Source organism: Lontra canadensis, unplaced genomic scaffold (assembly GCF_010015895.1).
Source record: "Lontra canadensis isolate GAN:19392208 unplaced genomic scaffold, GSC_riverotter_1.0 scaffold48, whole genome shotgun sequence".
NCBI classification, from domain to species: Eukaryota; Metazoa; Chordata; class Mammalia; order Carnivora; family Mustelidae; genus Lontra; species Lontra canadensis.
In genome coordinates this window covers 9577638-9594948 of record NW_022631042.1, presented here as the reverse complement: position 1 = coordinate 9594948, position 17311 = coordinate 9577638, and the positions used below count along the sequence as shown (strand labels likewise).

Here is a 17311-nt window from a genome sequence, read left to right as displayed (position 1 = left end):
ATTAAAGCTTGCCATAGTGCCTGTAGGTTCTTAACACAAGTTTGGTAATTATAAGAATGAATTAATGAATGATGAACGAATAAATAACACAATGGCAGCCAAGAGTATGTTGGATTCGACCACCCGGAGGGATGGGCATTCAGGATAAATTAAATTAATTTCTCAGGCTGTGAGAAATTCAAGCAAAGGACATTTAAAAGACATTGGCAGAAAGTTGATGGATTTGTTCCATCAGTCCTTGTTGAAGCCATTGTTCTTCCAAGAAGCAGCAACCCAGTGAGTAATTCTAAATACATGATAATTCTAAAGCTTTAAATTCAATAGGGTATCAATGCCTTTATAAATTTTATTTCAAGTTTCTGGATCTATATAGCACAACAAATTAAGAAAAAAGTCTGGAAGGGTTGTTGAGCCAAATGGGAAGAAGGGCTGTTACCTGTTTGCTCTTTTTTTGTGTTTGCTGGTTTTCTAACTCTTATTGCCTTACAAAATCAAAGTGGTTCTGCAAATACATCACACATCTGTTGTCTAGCCACTGGTTCCCCAATGCCAGGCTGTAGGCCATCAATGTTAGAATCGCCTTGAAACAATATACAGACTTCTAGGTTGCACCTGATTCCCATTTAATAAAAGCTGTGGGGAAGAGGATGTCTTACTTTTCTGATATACAGTTGATTTGGAAACTGATGATCAATATTTGTGGATAGATTGATGATTGCTAAGGGAATTCAAACATCAAGCCTCAGGCTTCATATCAACAATGATGCTTTTATTATTAAGTAATTAATCTGCTTATCTTATATCTTTAAAATTGAAGTAGAGTTGACATATAATATTTACATTAGTTTCCGGTGTATAACCTACTTATTTGACATTTATAGACATTATGAAATACATCACCATGATAAGGATATTTACCATCTGTTACCATATGAAGTTATTGCAGTAATATTGACTATATTCCCTCTACTGTATCTTATATTCATGTGACTTATTTGTTTTATAACTAGGAGTTTATACCTTTCAGTTCCTTTGACATAAATCATTCCTCCCTTACCCCATGGAAACCACCAGCTCTCTGTATTTATGAATCTCTTTCTCTTTGTTTCTTTCTTTTTTTTTTTTTTTTTTAGATTCTATATGTAATTGAAATTATATGGTATTTGTCTCTCTCTGACCAACTTATTTCCCTTACCACAATACCTTCTAGGTCATCTATGCAGTCACAGATGACTAGATTTCATTCTTTTTTTTTTTTTTTAAGATTTTATTTATTTATTTATTTGGCAGAGAGAGAGAGATAACAAGTAGGCAGAAAGAGCCCAATGCGGGACTTTATCCTAGGACCCTGAGATCATGACCCGAGCCGAAGGCAGAGGCTACCCACTGAGCCACATAGGCACCCCTTCATTCTTTTTTATGGCTGAGTAATATTCCTGTGTGTGTGTGTGTGTGTGTGTGTGTGTGTGTGTGTGTGTGATCTTCGTTATCCATTTATCTATTGATAGATACTTAGATTGCTTCTGCATATTTGCCATTGTAAATAATTCTGCAATAAACATACTGGTGCATTTATCTTTTTGAGTTAATATTTTTTTGTGTTTTTGTGTTTTTTTGTTTTGTTTTGTATTATTTTTTATAAACATATAATCTATTTTTATCCCCAGGGGTACAGGTCTGTGAATCGCCAGGTTTACACACTTCACAGCACTCACCATAGCACATACCCTCCCCAATGTCCATAACACGACCCCCCCAAACCCTCAGTTTGTTTTATGAGATTAAGAGTCACTTATGGTTTGTCTCCCTCCCAATCCCATCTTGCTTCATTTACTCTTCTCCTACCCCCTTAACCCCCCATGTTGCATCTCTTCTCCCTCATATCAGGGAGATCATATGATAGTTGTCTTTCTCCTATTGACTTATTTCTCTAAGCATGATACCCTCTAGTTCCATCCACGTTGTCGCAAATGGCAAGATTTCATTTCTTTTGATGGCTGCATAGTATTCCATTATGTATATATACCACATCTTCTTTATCCATTCATCGGTTGATGGACATCTAGGTTCTTTCCATAGTTTGGCTATTGTAGACATTGCTGCTATAAACATTCGGGTGCACGTGCCTCTTCGGATCACTACGTTTGTATCTTTAGGGTAAATACCCAGTAGTGCAATTGCTGGGTCATAGGGTAGTTCTATTTTCAACATTTTGAGGAACCTCCATGCTGTTTTCCAGAGTGGTTGCACCAGCTTGCATTCCCACCAACAGTGTAGGAGGGTTCCCCTTTCTCCGCATCCTCGCCAGCATCTGTCATTTCCGGACTTGTTAATTTTAGCCATGCTGACTGGTGTGAGGTGATATCTCATTGTGGTTTTGATTTGTATTTCCCTGATGCCGAGTGATGTGGAGCACTTTTTCATGTGTCGGTTGGCCATCTGGATGTCTTCTTTGCAGAAATGTCTGTTCATGTCTTCTGCCCATTTCTTGATTGGATTATTTGTTCTTTGGGTGTTGAGTTTGCTAAGTTCTTCATAGATTTTGGACACTAGCCCTTTATCTGATATGTCATTTGCAAATATCTTCTCCCATTCTGTCAGTTGTCTTTTGGTTTTGTTAACTGTTTCCTTTGCTGTGCAAAAGCTTTTGATCTTGATAAAATCCCAATAGTTCATTTGTGCCCTTGCTTCCCTTGCCTTTGGCGATGTTCCTAGGAAGATGTTGCTGCAGCTGAGGTTGAAGAGGTTGCTGCCTGTGTTCTCCTCAAGGATGTTGATGGATTCCTTTCTCACATTGAGGTCCTTCATCCATTTTGAGTCTATTTTCGTGTGTGGTGTAAGGAAATGATCCAATTTCATTTTTCTGCATGTGGCTGTCCAATTTTCCCAACACCATTTATTGAAGAGGCTATCTTTTTTCCATTGGACATTCTTTCCTGCTTTGTCGAAGATTAGTTGACCATAGAGTTGAGGGTCTATTTCTGGGCTCTCTATTCTGTTCCATTGATCTATGTGTCTGTTTTTGTGCCAGTACCATGCTGTCTTGATGATGACAGCTTTGTAATAGAGCTTGAAGGCTTGTGATGCCACCAACTTTGGCTTTCTTTTTCAATATTCCTTTGGCTATTTGAGGTCTTTTCTGGTTCCATATAAATTTTAGGATTATTTGTTCCATTTCTTTGAAAAAAATGGATGGTACTTTGATAGGAATTGCATGAAATGTGTAGATTGCTTTAGGTAGCATAGACATTTTCACAATATTTATTCTTCCAATCCAGGAGCATGGAACAATTTTCCATTTCTTTGTGTCTTCCTCAGTTTCTTTCATGAGTACTTTATAGTTTTCTGAGTATAGATTCTTAGCCTCTTTGGTTAGGTTTATTCCTAGGTATCTTATAGTTTTGGGTGCAATTGTAAACGGGATTGACTCCTTAATTTCTCTTTTTTCTGTCTTGTTGTTGGTGTAGAGAAATGCAGCTGATTTCTGTGCATTGATTTTATATCCTGACACTTTCCTGAATTCCTGTACAAGTCCAAGCAGTTTTGGAGTGGAGTCTTTTGGGTTTTCCACATATAGTATCATATCATCTGTGAAGAGTGATAGTTTGACTTCTTCTTTGCCGATTTGGATGCCTTTAATTTCCTTTTGTTGTCTGATTGCTGAGGTAGGACTTCTAGTACTATGTTGAATAGCAGTGGTGATAATGGACATCCCTGCTGTGTTCCTGACCTTAGTGGAAAAGCTTTCAGTTTTTCTCCATTGAGAATGATATTTGCGGTGGGTTTTTCATAGATGGCTTTGATAATATTGAGGTATGTGCCCTCTATCCCTACACTTTGAAGAGTTTTGATCAGGAAGGGATGCTGTACTTTATCAAATGCTTTTTCAGCATCTATTGAGAGTATCATACGGTTCTCGTTCTTTCTTTTATTAATGTGTTGTATCACATTGATTGATTTGTGGATGTTGAACCAACCTTGCAGCCCTGGAATAAATCCCACTTGGTCGTGGTGAATAATCCTTTTAATGTACTGTTGAATCCTATTGGCTAGTATTTTGGTGAGAATTTTTGCATCTGTGTTCATCAAGGATATTGGTCTGTAGTTCTCTTTTTTGATGGGATCCTTGTCTGGTTTTGGGATCAAGGTGATGCTGGCCTCATAAAATGAGTTTGGAAGTTTTCCTTCCATTTCTATTTTTTGGAACAGTTTCAGGAGAATAGCAATTAGTTCTTCTTTAAATGTTTGATAGAATTCTCCCGGGAAGCCATCTGGCCCTGGGCTTTTGTTTAGAGATTTTTGATGACTGTTTCAATCTCCTTACTGGTTATGGGTCTGTTCAGGCTTTCTATTTCTTCCTGGTTCAGTTGTGGTAGTTTATATATCTCTAGGAATGCATCCATTTCTTCCAGATTGTCAAATTTGTTGGCGTAGAGTTGCTCATAGTATGTTCTCATAATTGTCTATATTTCTTTGGTGTTCATTGTGATCTCTCCTCTTTCATTTATGATTTTATTTATTGGGGTCCTTTCTCTTTTCTTTTTGATAAGTCTGGCCAGGGGTTTATCAATCTTATTAATTCCTTCAAAGAACCAGCTCCTAGTTTCGTTGATTTGTTCTATTGTTTTTTTGGTTTCTATTTCATTGATTTCTGCTCTGATCTTTATGATTTGTCTTCTCCTGCTGGGTTTAGGGTTTCTTTCTTGTTCTTTCTCCAGCTCCTTTAGGTGTAGGGTTAGGTTGTGTACCCGAGACCTTTCTTGTTTCTTGAGAAAGGCTTGTACCGCTATATATTTTCCTCTCAGGACTGCCTTTGTTGTGTCCCACAGATTTTGAACCGTTGTGTTTTCATTATCATTTGTTTCCATGAATTTTTTCAACTCTTCTTTAATTTCCTGGTTGACCCATTCATTCTTTAGAAGGATGCTGTTTAGTCTCCATGTATCTGGGTTCTTTCCAAATTTCCTCTTGTGATTGAGTTCTAGCTTCAGAGTGTTGTGGTCTGAAAATATGCTGGGAATGATCCCAATCTTTTGATACCGGTTGAGACCTGATTTAGGACCGAGGATGTGATCTATTCTGGAGAATGGTCCATGTGCACTAGAGAAGAAAGTGTATTCTGTTGCTTTGGGATGAAATGTTCTAAATATATCTGTGATATCCATCTGATCCAGTGTGTCATTTAAGGCCTTTATTTCCTTGTTGATCTTTTGCTTGGATGATCTGTCCATTTCAGTGAGGGGAGTGTTAAAGTCCCCTACTATTATTGTATTATTGTTGATGTGTTTCTTTGAATTTGTTATTAATTGGTTTATATAGTTGGCTGCTCCCACATTAGGGGCATAGATATTTAAAATTATTAGATCTTCTTGTTGGACAGATCCTTTGAGTATGATATAGTGTCCTTCCTCATCTCTTATTATAGTCTTTGGCTTAAAATCTAATTGATCTGATGTAAGGATTGCCACTCCTGCTTTCTTCTGATGTCCATTAGCATGGTAAATTCTTTTCCACCCCCTCACTTTAAATCTGAGGTGTCTTCGGGTTTAAAATGAGTTTCTTGTAGGCAACATATAGATGGGTTTTGTTTTTTTTATCCATTCTGATACCCTGTGTCTTTTGATTGGGGCATTTAGCCCATTAACATTCAGGGTAACTATTGAGAGATATGAATTCAGTGTCATTGTATTGCCTGTAAGGTGACTGTTATTGTATATTGTCTCTGATCTACTAGTTTTAGGGTCTCTCTTTGCTTAGAGGACCCCTTTCAATATTTCCTGTAGAGCTGGTTTGGTGTTTGCAAATTCTTTCAGTTTTTGTTTGTCCTGGAAGCTTTTAATCTCTCCTATTTTCAATGATAGCCCAGCTGGATATAGTATTCTTGGCTGCATGTTTTTCTCGTTTAGTGCTCTGAATATATCATGCCAGTTCTTTCTGGCCTGCCAGATCTCTGTGGATAAGTCTGCTGCCAATCTAATATTTTTACCATTGTATGTTACAGACTTCTTTTCCCAGGCTGCTTTCAGGATTTTCTCTTTGTCACTAAGACTTGCAAATTTTACTATTAGGTGACAGGGTGTGGACCTATTCTTATTGCTTTTGAGGGGGGTTCTCTGCACCTCCTGGATTTTGATGCTTGTTCCGTTTGCCATATTGGGGAAATTCTCTCCAGTAATTCTCTCCAATATACCTTCTGCTCCCCTCTCTCTTTCTTCTTCTGGAATCCCAATCATTCTAATGTTGTTTCATCTTATGGTGTCACTTATCTCTCAAATTCTCCCCTCGTGGTCCAGTAGCTGTTTGTCCCTCTTTTGCTCAGCTTCTTTATCATCTGTCATTTGGTCTTCTATATCGCTAATTCTTTCTTCTGCCTCATTTATTCTAGCAGTGAGAGCCTCCATTTTTTATTGTACCTCATTAATAGCTTTTATTATTTCAACTTGGTTAGATTTTAGTTCTTTCATTTCTCCAGAAAGGGCTTTTATCTCTCCCGAGAGGGTTTCTCTAATATCTTCCATGCCTTTTTCGGGCCCGGCTAGAACCTTGAGAATCATCATTCTGAACTCTAGATCTGACATATTACCAATGTCCGTATTGATTAGGTCCCTAGCCTTCGGTACTGCCTCTTGTTCTTTTTTTTGTGGTGAATTTTTCTGCCTTGTCATTTTGTCCAGATAAGAGTATATGAAAGAGCAAGTAAAATACTAAAAGGGTGGCAACAACCCCAGGAAAATATGCTTTCAGAAAGTGGTTGATTTTCTGTTTCTAGAATTGCTGTTCTTCTCTTCGATCTCCCATTGGATTTGTAGGTGTTTGCAATCTTTAGATAAGCTATCTAGCTGATCTCCTGCTACCTGAAGTAGTCTCAACCTGCTACTTCTCCGCCATCTTGACTGACTCCCTCCTTGAGTTAATATTTTTTGAGTTAATAATTTTGGTTTTTTGGGGAAATATCCAGGAGTAGAATGACTAGTTTGTGTGGTATTTCTTTTTTTAATTTTTTGAGAAACCTCCATACCATTTTCCATGGAGACTGAACCAATTTACTTTCCCACCAACAGTGCACAGCGGTTCTCTTTTCTCCACATTCTCACAAACAATTGTTATTTCTTGTCTTTTTGATTAGCCATTCTGACAGATGTAAGGGTGATATCTCTTTTTGGTTTTAATTTGCATTTCCCTGATGATTAGTGATATTGAGCATCTTTTCATACATCTGTTGGCCCTGTCTGTGTCTTCTTTGGAAAAAATACCTATTCATATCCTCTGCCCATTTTTCATTGGATTATTTATTTTTTTGGTGTTGAGTTGTATGAATTCTTTATATATTTTGGATATTTGCCCTTATGAGATGTATCTTTTGCAAAGATCTTATTCTATTCAGTAGGTTGCCTTTTTGATTTTTGACGGTTTTCTTTGCTGTGAAAAAGCTTTTTAGTTTGATGTAGTCTCAGTAATTTATTTTTGCTTTTGTTGCCCTTGCCTAAGGACACAGATCCAAAACAATATTGCTAATAAGATCCATGTCCAAGGGTTTACTGCCTATGTTTTCTTTTAGGGGTTTTATGATTTCAGGTCTCACATTTAGGTTTTTAATCAGTTTTAAGTTTATTTTTGTATATGATGTAAGAAAGTGACCCAGTTTCATTCTTTTGCCTGTAGCTGTCCAGTTTCCTGAGCATTTTGTTGAAAAGACTGTCTTCTCCCCATTGTGTATTATTGCCTCCATTGTCACAGATTTTTTTTTAAAGATTTTATTTATTTATTTGACAGATCACAAGTAGGCAGAGAGGCAGGCAGAGAAAGGAAGGGAAGCAGGCTCTGAGCAGAGAGCCTGATGCGGGGCTCGATCCCAGGACCCGGGGATCATGACCTGAGCCTAAGGCAAAGGCTTTAACCCACTGAGCCGCCCAGGCGCCCCTCCATTTTCACAGATTAATTGACCATATAAGTATGGATTTATTTCTGGGCTTTCTATTCTGTTCCATTAATCTATGTATCTGTTTCTGTGCTAATATCATAGTGTTTTGATTAGTATAACTTTGATGTGTATCTTGAAATTTGGAATTGTGATACCTCTAGCTTTGTTCTTCTTCAATATTGCTTTGGCTATTTAGAATCTTTTGTGATTCCATATAAATTTTAGGATTATTTGTTCTAGTTTCATGTAAAATATTATTGCTAATTTGATAGGGGTTGCACTGAATCTATAGATTGCTTTGGTTAGTTAATACATTTTAACAATATATATTTTTCTAATTTATGAACACAGTATATCTTCCCATATATTTGTGTCATCTTTAGTTTCTTTCATAAATGTTTTATAGTTTTCAGAGTTCAGGTCTTTTACCTCTTTGGTTAAACTTATTCCTAGGTATTTTATTCTTTTTGATGCACTTGTAAATGGGACTATTTTCTTAATTCTCTGTCTGCTAGCTTGTTATTAGTGAATATATTAGCATGTATTTATTATATAGCATATGCAATGGATTTCTGTATGTTAATTTTGTATCCTGCAACTTGAATTAATTAATTGGTTCTGATAGTTTTTGGGTAGCATCTTCAGGGTTTCTATATATATTTCTATATATTCTATATATAGAATTTCTATATATTTTATATATATTCTATATATATAAATATATTCTATATATTTCTATATATATATTTCTATATATAATATAACATTATCTGTAAAATATGACAGTTTTACTTCTTCCTTACCAAATTGGATGCCTTTTTTTTTCTTGTCTGATTACTGTGAGTAGGATTCTTAGTATTATGTTGAATAAAAGTGGCAAGAGTGGGCATCCTTGTCTTGTTTTTGATCTTAGAGGAAATCTTCCAGCTTTTTACTAACAATGAAGCTTTTAGTTTTCAGGCACTGGAGGAAAATGGTAGATAGCCATTGTGACGGTTGAACATTTTAAAAATTTTCCTCTGTCAAAGTTGATCTTTCTCTCAAGTCATTTCATAATGACTTGGAGGCCAGTTAATCCTCATCTATCACTAAGTAAGAACCCCACTAGAATTTTTGTGCTCCTTCTCTAATTTTATCACAATCACATTCCTTGAAAACATTGATGTACAATTTAAAGACAGAGAAACAATAATAAGTTCATGTAATGGGCTCTCTGGGGGGAGAACCCTAATATACCGGTTCTGGTTGAAAATGGTGGAAATCTGTGATAGTAATAATAATAATAACACATATGTTAGCTATGTGCAGGTCCTATTCTAAGACCTCAAGCCTTAATAATAGTATGGTTTATGAAATTGTCTTTTATTACTTCATTCAACAGATATTTATGGAATACAACATGTCAGGCATAAAACAGTCATCTCTTTATCACCTTTATGAAGCTAATATCATGTCTCTTCTAATATCAGAGATTTTTTTTTAGAATTTTGCTCATAGTAATCAAGAGAAGATTTAAATCTCCTGCTAAGATTTGTGATGCCAGGAGATACTAACATTTTATATTTCACATCAGAAATTGTTCTGTTTATTCTAAAAAAAATTCAAAGTTTCTTAACATTATTGATCTGCTATGGGAACACAGCTCAAAAAAATAATACCACTTAATCTATGCAATTCACACCTAGGAAATAATTACATTTATTTGCCAAGTTTTTACTTATTTACCATCCTTCTTGGCTTTATGAGATACCTGGTATCTTTTCACACTTTTGTCTTCTTCTTCCTTGAATGGGAATTCCTACACCCTCTTTCTCTGAATTAACCAACAGTTGAAACACAGTAATCTGCAAAACAAAGGGCACTCTGCCCTTTCCACAATGTTTGGCACCTGGAATGTGAAAGTCTGAAAATATCCTCTCTGCATGAAATATAGCTCACATGTGGTTTGAGGTTCAGACAGAGGAAACATAGATTAATCCTATCTACATGTTAGGTATATAATCATTGCAGGTTGAGATGTCACGATCTGGAGATGTTACTGTAAATATGCAAAGCCAAATCCAGAATTTTCATGCCTTCGATTTCTACTAAAAATCTGAATAAGTGTATTTTTGAGATTCTGTCCTAAGATTGTATTGATCACTTCATTTTACAGTAATAAAAAAACAGCTAATTAAATCATTTGCAAGGTTAATGTATCAATTCACTATCCAAAACTTGCTTGATTTAGAATTCATATATATTTTGTATTAATATGTAAATTAAATATAATCTGAATCCATTATTTTTAGCATGGTGTATTTTATAGACATTTAGATTCATTTGAGGACGGTAATTTTAAACATTTACGCTTATAACAACTCAAAAGAAAATTAAAATTGATCAAACAGCTTTTGTTTTCAGAGATACAAGTTTTAGTTCATTATCTAAGTGTATATTACTTTGCTTATCATTAATATTTGCAAATATCCTTGTATTGGATATGGTATATATTATACATAATTGCTAATGAAAACACCATCTGCCATTATTAAGTGCCAATAGGAGATTGGTTCTGTACTCAGTATTTCATGCACTCCCTTGTTTAATCCTCATGTGGGATTTAGGCTAGTATTATTATCCTCATCGTACAGGTGAGAAAACCAAAACTTTGAGAAATTAAGTAACTTGTCCACCGTTGCAAGTGACCGAAAGAACCAGGATTTAAGTTCAGATCTTCTTGGTTTCACGTTTCACAAACATGTCACAATCCAATAAACTACAACCTTCCTCAGAATGTTTATTTGAACCAAATAACAGTAACTTCCATCTTTCCTTACCTGAGCAATAGACCACTTTGTGCGGCTTAATTCTCAGACTGGGGTTGCATTCTTTGTTCTCACAGGGTTGAATGTAACAACTGTGAGATTGGAGAACAATGTGGTGCAATTATGCATGGCAATGCTGTCACCTTCTGTGAGCCATATGGTCCAAGAGAACTGGTAAGTACATGCTATTTATGTACATTTTCCCAAATATACTGTCTTTATGGAGCTTTTTACCAACGGAAGGTTCTTTGATGCTCTTGTAAATCATAGGAAATTGCAGCATCGTTTATATTATGAATCCTATTCCAAATATCTCAAAATGGGGAGCAGTAGTTTCATAGTTTATTTTCAAATGTAAAAGTAAAAAATCCATGGATACACGTGGTGCATCATTATGATTAGATGGCTTTTTAAAAATACAGGTATGACATAAGTGTAACTAACATAGGTGACACACATATATATCATCTTTAAATAATTTATGGCTCCTAAATTCTTATATAAAGCTTTACTTTTCACCATCTTATATTCTCTTTGCAAGCCAAAAATGTTAGATGAGCAACTTTATCACATTATTTTAAAACTTTGTTTCCCACCCACAGAGGAAGTTCACTGAAATTTTTTTTTTAAAGAAGTGAAAGTGCACTGAATAAACTCGTTTTGAACAAATTTTGGTTTATGCCAGATTGTTGAGGAGCGGGTTACTTTCCTTTAATTTAGACTGATTAGACTTTGCCTGCCAAAGAGAAGTTCTTGGATTATACGTAAAATGAAACATGAGCATTCTAAATTAAAAGCCATGCAACCACTGGCCATCAGCAGACGGCTAATGAGCTTTTAGTTGTTGCTTGGTTCTGGCAGAAAGACCACATTTCACATTCTTGATAAAGGGTATAAAGGCAATTGTTGTATTATACTCCTGGCTCAATTGGTTTGCGAGACATGTTCTACTCACAGCGTCTCTTACGCTTTACTTTGCTTTTCTGATTTTCAGCTCGAGCTTTAGCAGTTTTTTTCCTTCCACCTCTTCCTTATCATGGGGCTTTTCGGTAACAGGTTGTTATTTTTCACCCTACATCACACATTGCATTTCAGATTCATTACCTTTAAAAGTGGCCAGAAGACGCTTCCACAATACGAAAGGGAGAAAAACTAGCTAGGCAATTAGAAGATTTAGTTATCAAAGTGAAAGTCAATTAATTTTTATAACATGGTTCTTATTTTATGCTGCTTGAATACCCCTTTCATGGCAATGGATACATTTAATTTATTAAAGATAGGAGCTGCAGAACATTGATAAATTGAAGTTTTTAGCTGAAGTTAGAACACAAACAGAATTAATTGGATGCAAATTAAAATAATAGGTGCTCATAATTCAAGTCTCAACAAGGTGTTCTAATATTCCTGCAGACAAATGTGACTCTGGTAGTGAAGTTCTTCTTGAAAAAATAAATTTGCTAGTGCATTTTTAAACAATGTACCATGACTGAATTAATTATCTGTAACCCTTAAAACAAAATAAAATTTTACTGTCGTTAATTGAGCTTAGAATAAATGCTTTTCTTAGAATGTTCTCCCATTTGGTAATATTTCTGGAGATGCTTGGCCAGTTCTTTTTTGTTTCCACTGATAAATAAGATATAAACATATCTAAGGATATAATGCCAGCATTCATATTTCTACAGTTTCTAAAACTAAAAATTGAAGTATATAGTTTATTTGACCCACGTATACTTTAATCCTGTTTTCACTCTTCTGTATTTATTTATTTATTTATTTATTCCTTATTTAGCCTTAGAGTTTATTATATATCCAATGGGCTAGTTTCGAATTATATTATATAATTAATGTGAGATTAGCCTTTCAAGTAAAAAAGAAAATACCCGGAATAATTTTCTTCATCCAAGGAAGAAAAAAAAAATACATAGATTTATATTCCCCTCATAAGTACGAAGGATTGTGTTGTGGACGCCAAGGGAATAGAGTGAAGGTAATTAATAAAGACAGGGATGACATCCACACTTTACACACTAGCAACTTCTAATTTTCAATAATTTTTATACTGTGTTGGTGTCTCAGGAGCAAAAATACATATTGTACCCAAGCTGTGTTTACAGAAGACAGATCAGCCAAATGAAAAGGAAGGAATTCAGTTGTCAGTTAACATGCTATTATGTTTACTAAAATTCAGATATTTCCTTGGCACTCAAGACTGAATACAGTCAAAACTGTTATGCATGAGAACGGATGAAAGGTATCAGCCCACCAAAATCACTTTTTAACAAATTTGCCTTCTTTTTCATAAATTCAGTTCTTACTGAATTTGTGAAACAAAGGGCTGCAGGCAAAAAACATTGATAGGCTGATGTGATATCGTCTATAAAGCCAGCAAGAACATCTCCATTTTGTGAATTCAGTCACATGGCATTTTATTTCAGTAAAAGCCAGAATCAGTGAGAGGTGGCATCTGTCGTCACATGGGCACACCAGGCATTATGTCCCCACTGCCGCTGTGGCTGCAGCCCTTACGCATTTTATTTAACTCAGTGAGGTCCCCCCCATATTTCAGGTGGTGACACCCCAACTTTATTCATTTTGCTGGTCCAAAGTGAAGGTCATGAGGAATTCACTTACCCACTACTTTAAGAGAAAATATGCTCTCTCAGAGCATGGAACAGGTGGCTTATGTGACCTCCCTCCCCCACTTTTTTTAAAGAAATTACTTTTTAAACTATTATATACTTGGAAATGCATTTTAGTTGCAAGGAGGAGTTTGGGCTAAAACAGCATCAACCCCCCCAAAAAAATTTGCAGAGAAGACATGCAAAATAAATAGCCTCAGCCCGTAGCAAATTCATATTCATTTTGTGATCCTACTAATTTTCTGTGATTGGGGTCTATTTGATAACTTAAGATCACTGAGATTTGGTAGGAGAAAAGTTCTGTCAGACATTCATAGTCTCTGTATTATTTGTCAAAAGGCATGTAAGAGACCCTTTCCATTTTGAGAACATCAGACATAAAGACTTAATAACTTCGCAAACTAAAATTACGTATGTGAACTCAAGGATAAGAAATAATTGATAATCCCCAAATGTAAACATAGGATGAACAAATTTTATAGGCAATGCTTCCTGCTACTTTTTTCTCTTCAACTTTTCTATTCCTTTTAGCCAACATTTTTTACTAAAGAGCTAAAAGGGAATGGTAGAGAAATGAGATTTAACCATTCTATCCTTCCTTAGCTTCCCTGGTTGAGGGGGGAAAAAAAATGTAGAATCAATGACTAATCTAGGTCCAGGGTCACTCACTCTCAGTTAGCACATGTAATTTGAAATTTGGCAATCTTCCAAGGAACTTACTGTTTGCTAGCAGCGGTCATGTCTGTGGGACCTCATTATGCAGGTGACAGAGTGTCATTTATTACACCAGCAGGATAACTATCTCAGACTCTCTAGTATATTTCATGCACCAGCCTTAGCAGTAACCCACGGTGCTTGTAGCTTACAGAAGATACCATTGTTTCAAAGAACTTACATTCAGGAGTGTTTCATGATTCACCTGGGAATCTACTCAGTTAATATAAAATCAGAGGTGGAAAGAGTATTCATTCAAGTTATATGAAAACTTTAAAAATTTTCATGTGCCTCTCTGGACTGTAAGATCAAATTATCCAAGTGGAAAAACCATGAGGACAAACAGTTGAATTTACTGTAAAAATTGTGTGTGTGTGGAGGGGGGGAAATTCCTTTTAAAGGAATCTTGAAAAGGAGCTAGTATCCTGGTTATTTAAAGAAAATTCCGTTGGCGCATTTTTCTCTAATGACTCTGGTTGAAGGGGAAGAGAGCAGGAAACAGAGTTCTGGGCATGGTGGGCCAGTTTTCTTTTAGCAGATAATCTGCGATCATGAGGGATTTAAATTAAATGGAGAATTTGCTCTGACACCCTAACATCAGTGTGTTTTGCTACAGTTAAAATCAGTTAGGACCTGATATATATACAGATAATCTAATAATTTATAAACAGTCTCTCTTGCCCTCCCCTCTTTTTTACCTTTTCTGCTTTCTCACGGATTTTAAAGTCACATGTTTAAAGCATACACTCAGTCATCTTTCTAAATAATGTAGAAATGTGAAGCACACGTCTGAACTTTGGATACTCACATCTCAGCTGAATTCTGGCAAAACAAGAGGGTTGTTCTCTCATTTTCCCACTAATTCCCACAGTGATTAATAAACTGGGTATCTACTGACCTGACCACGGTCGTGAACTCCATCACAGGGAGGCCAACAAAGTGCAGGGATAAGTCTAGGGATGATATTGTGATATATAAGAAGCGGAAGTAAGACAACTTACTGGTTTTGCCATGGTGAAAACACAGTTGTACTCTCCAATTCATAGGTGCAATCATGGGAGACATTCCATTCATTAGCTTACAAGGGTCAGGAATCCAACAAGAGAGTCACTGAAAATGAGAACCATAATTCTTATCTCATGTGAGCTGGTAAGGGACGAAGTCAGTGCTCCACAGAATAAATAAATAATTGTTGAAAATTTAAATGGATTTCAAATTAAATAAGGTACCATTCCTCTTTCAGAAGGGGGAAATTGTTTAAGCATGCCTCTTCATGAGATTAAAGGACAGTAACAGAAATACATTGGAAGGATATTTCTAGGCTCATAATTTGATTACTTTTTTTGGAGAGGTAACAGTTTTATTGAGAAATAATCCACATATTCTACAAGCCATTCATTTAAATTATAGAACGCAAGGTTTTTTAGTTCATTCACAAAATTAGGCAGTCATTATTGCAATCAATTTTAGACATTTTATCATCCCCTAACAAAATCCTATACACTTTAGCTGTTGTATTTCTATTTACTTTTCAAAATAATCTTATTCTCCTCATTTGCTCTTAATTTACCTCCCAGTTTTTGCTTGGGAGCCCTTTCATGGCCTTCGCTTTGGACTCTAGGTCTGTTGGTGTAACTGGAGGGGAGGTTGAAGGGTGAGTGGAGGGGACTGAGTTAAGTGCCCTCCCAAGGTTACCTGGCAGATCACACTGAAAATGGTTTTTAACAGGACCTGAGAGTCAAAGCAGGAAGGGCCCCATGAAATGTGTCTATGTTCAGACATACTAATGAAAATAAGCTAACCACTGGGTAAATATCACCTCTGTTTATGGCTTTCTTTCCTCTCTTCAATCCCCTTTTCTCTTTCTCCTCCTATCTTTCTATCTTGTCTTATTTTGATATATTCCTTCTTCTAGATTACCACAAGCCTTAATACAACAACAGCCTCTGTCCTCCAATTTTCCATTGGTAAGTATTTTTAGCAATTATAACAATTTAACTTGGAAGTGTTTGTCTTAATCATAGTGTGTCATCTGATTATAGTGCCAAATGCCTTTAGATTTAGAGATGAGTCCGTCTTAACTTTGCTATAAATAATTTAAAACATTTTTTAAATGAAATTAAAAGTCGGAAATGCTGCTTTCTGTTCTCACTGCTCTCCAGCAGGGAGCGGTATTTAAGAATGATACAGATAATCCAAAACATTTAAAAGTGATTTACATATGGATTAAGAATGATTGGGCTTGTACTGTTAGAGCAGAATTACCTGACTGGTTGTGTTTTGCTCAGATTAAGACTGAAATCTGTTAAATTTCCTGCACCTTGACTGGCTGGTAGTGAAAGAGATGTTGTCTGAGAGAAACCAATTAGGGCTTCCTGGGGTTGTTTTTTTTTTGTTTTGTTTTGGTTTTTGGTTTTTGGTTTTTGGTTTTCCCTCATATATATTGGTATATGAGGTTTTTTTATTAACATATTATATATTTTTGGGGCTTCGTGTTTGACATATATAATCCATGTTTAATTCAGATGTGGATAATTTTAAAATGACCATATCTGGCAATATTTCTTTTAAGTGCTTTTATATTAGAGCTAAAAATTCCTACCCAAAGCATTCAGTAAAATAAAGTACGTTTGGGTCAAGTGTGTACCGCTTTGCTGTCTATATTACCTTCTGTCCTCATCTCCAAAGGCATATATTAATAAATAACACAGACGAGTTTCCAATAGGAATGTTCTAGGTTAAGAAAGATACTGCCTTCTCGATGGGGGCTAGTCTTATTGATATTGGTCCTGTAATAGGGAGACCTCCTCCTGGCCTCTACCTGTGACATGAGGATGCTGGCAGCCTGGCCTCAGGGACAGGGGACAGACAGCTTCCTTTAGTCCCCAGAGTCCCATCCCCCCATCCCCCAGTCCTCATCCCCCACCCCCACCCCAGGGTCTTTTCCCACTTGTCTTTGGAGAACCCGCATTAGCAAAAGGACTATTTCCCACAATAGCCTCTGAGTCCTGATCACAAAGTGGTGTTCTCCCAGCCCGGAGCTCTCTGGGGTTGATTGTCCCCAAGAGAGCCCATTTGTTGTCACCTTCTCATCCACGTGCCTCACTGAAGCTTCTCATGTCAGTCTTATGTGAAACTGCCTGTTACAGTTTGGGTTGTTTTCTTCTCACATTGATAGCGGGACTACAACAATTTACACACTGTTCAGAAGTCCATCTGTGGTCATA

At 36.1% G+C, this 17311-nt stretch overlaps 1 protein-coding gene across 2 annotated transcripts in view; it reads left to right on the top strand.

The window, feature by feature from the left end:
- The window catches only part of RELN (reelin), a 499373-nt gene that overhangs the window by 245266 nt on the left and 236796 nt on the right, over positions 1-17311 (top strand). For both annotated transcript variants that reach the window (XM_032873314.1, XM_032873313.1), the window contains exons 7-8: positions 10806-10902; positions 16000-16051. In XM_032873314.1, the coding sequence (XP_032729205.1) occupies positions 10806-10902; positions 16000-16051 (149 nt within the window). The remainder of the gene's footprint in view (positions 1-10805; positions 10903-15999; positions 16052-17311) is intronic.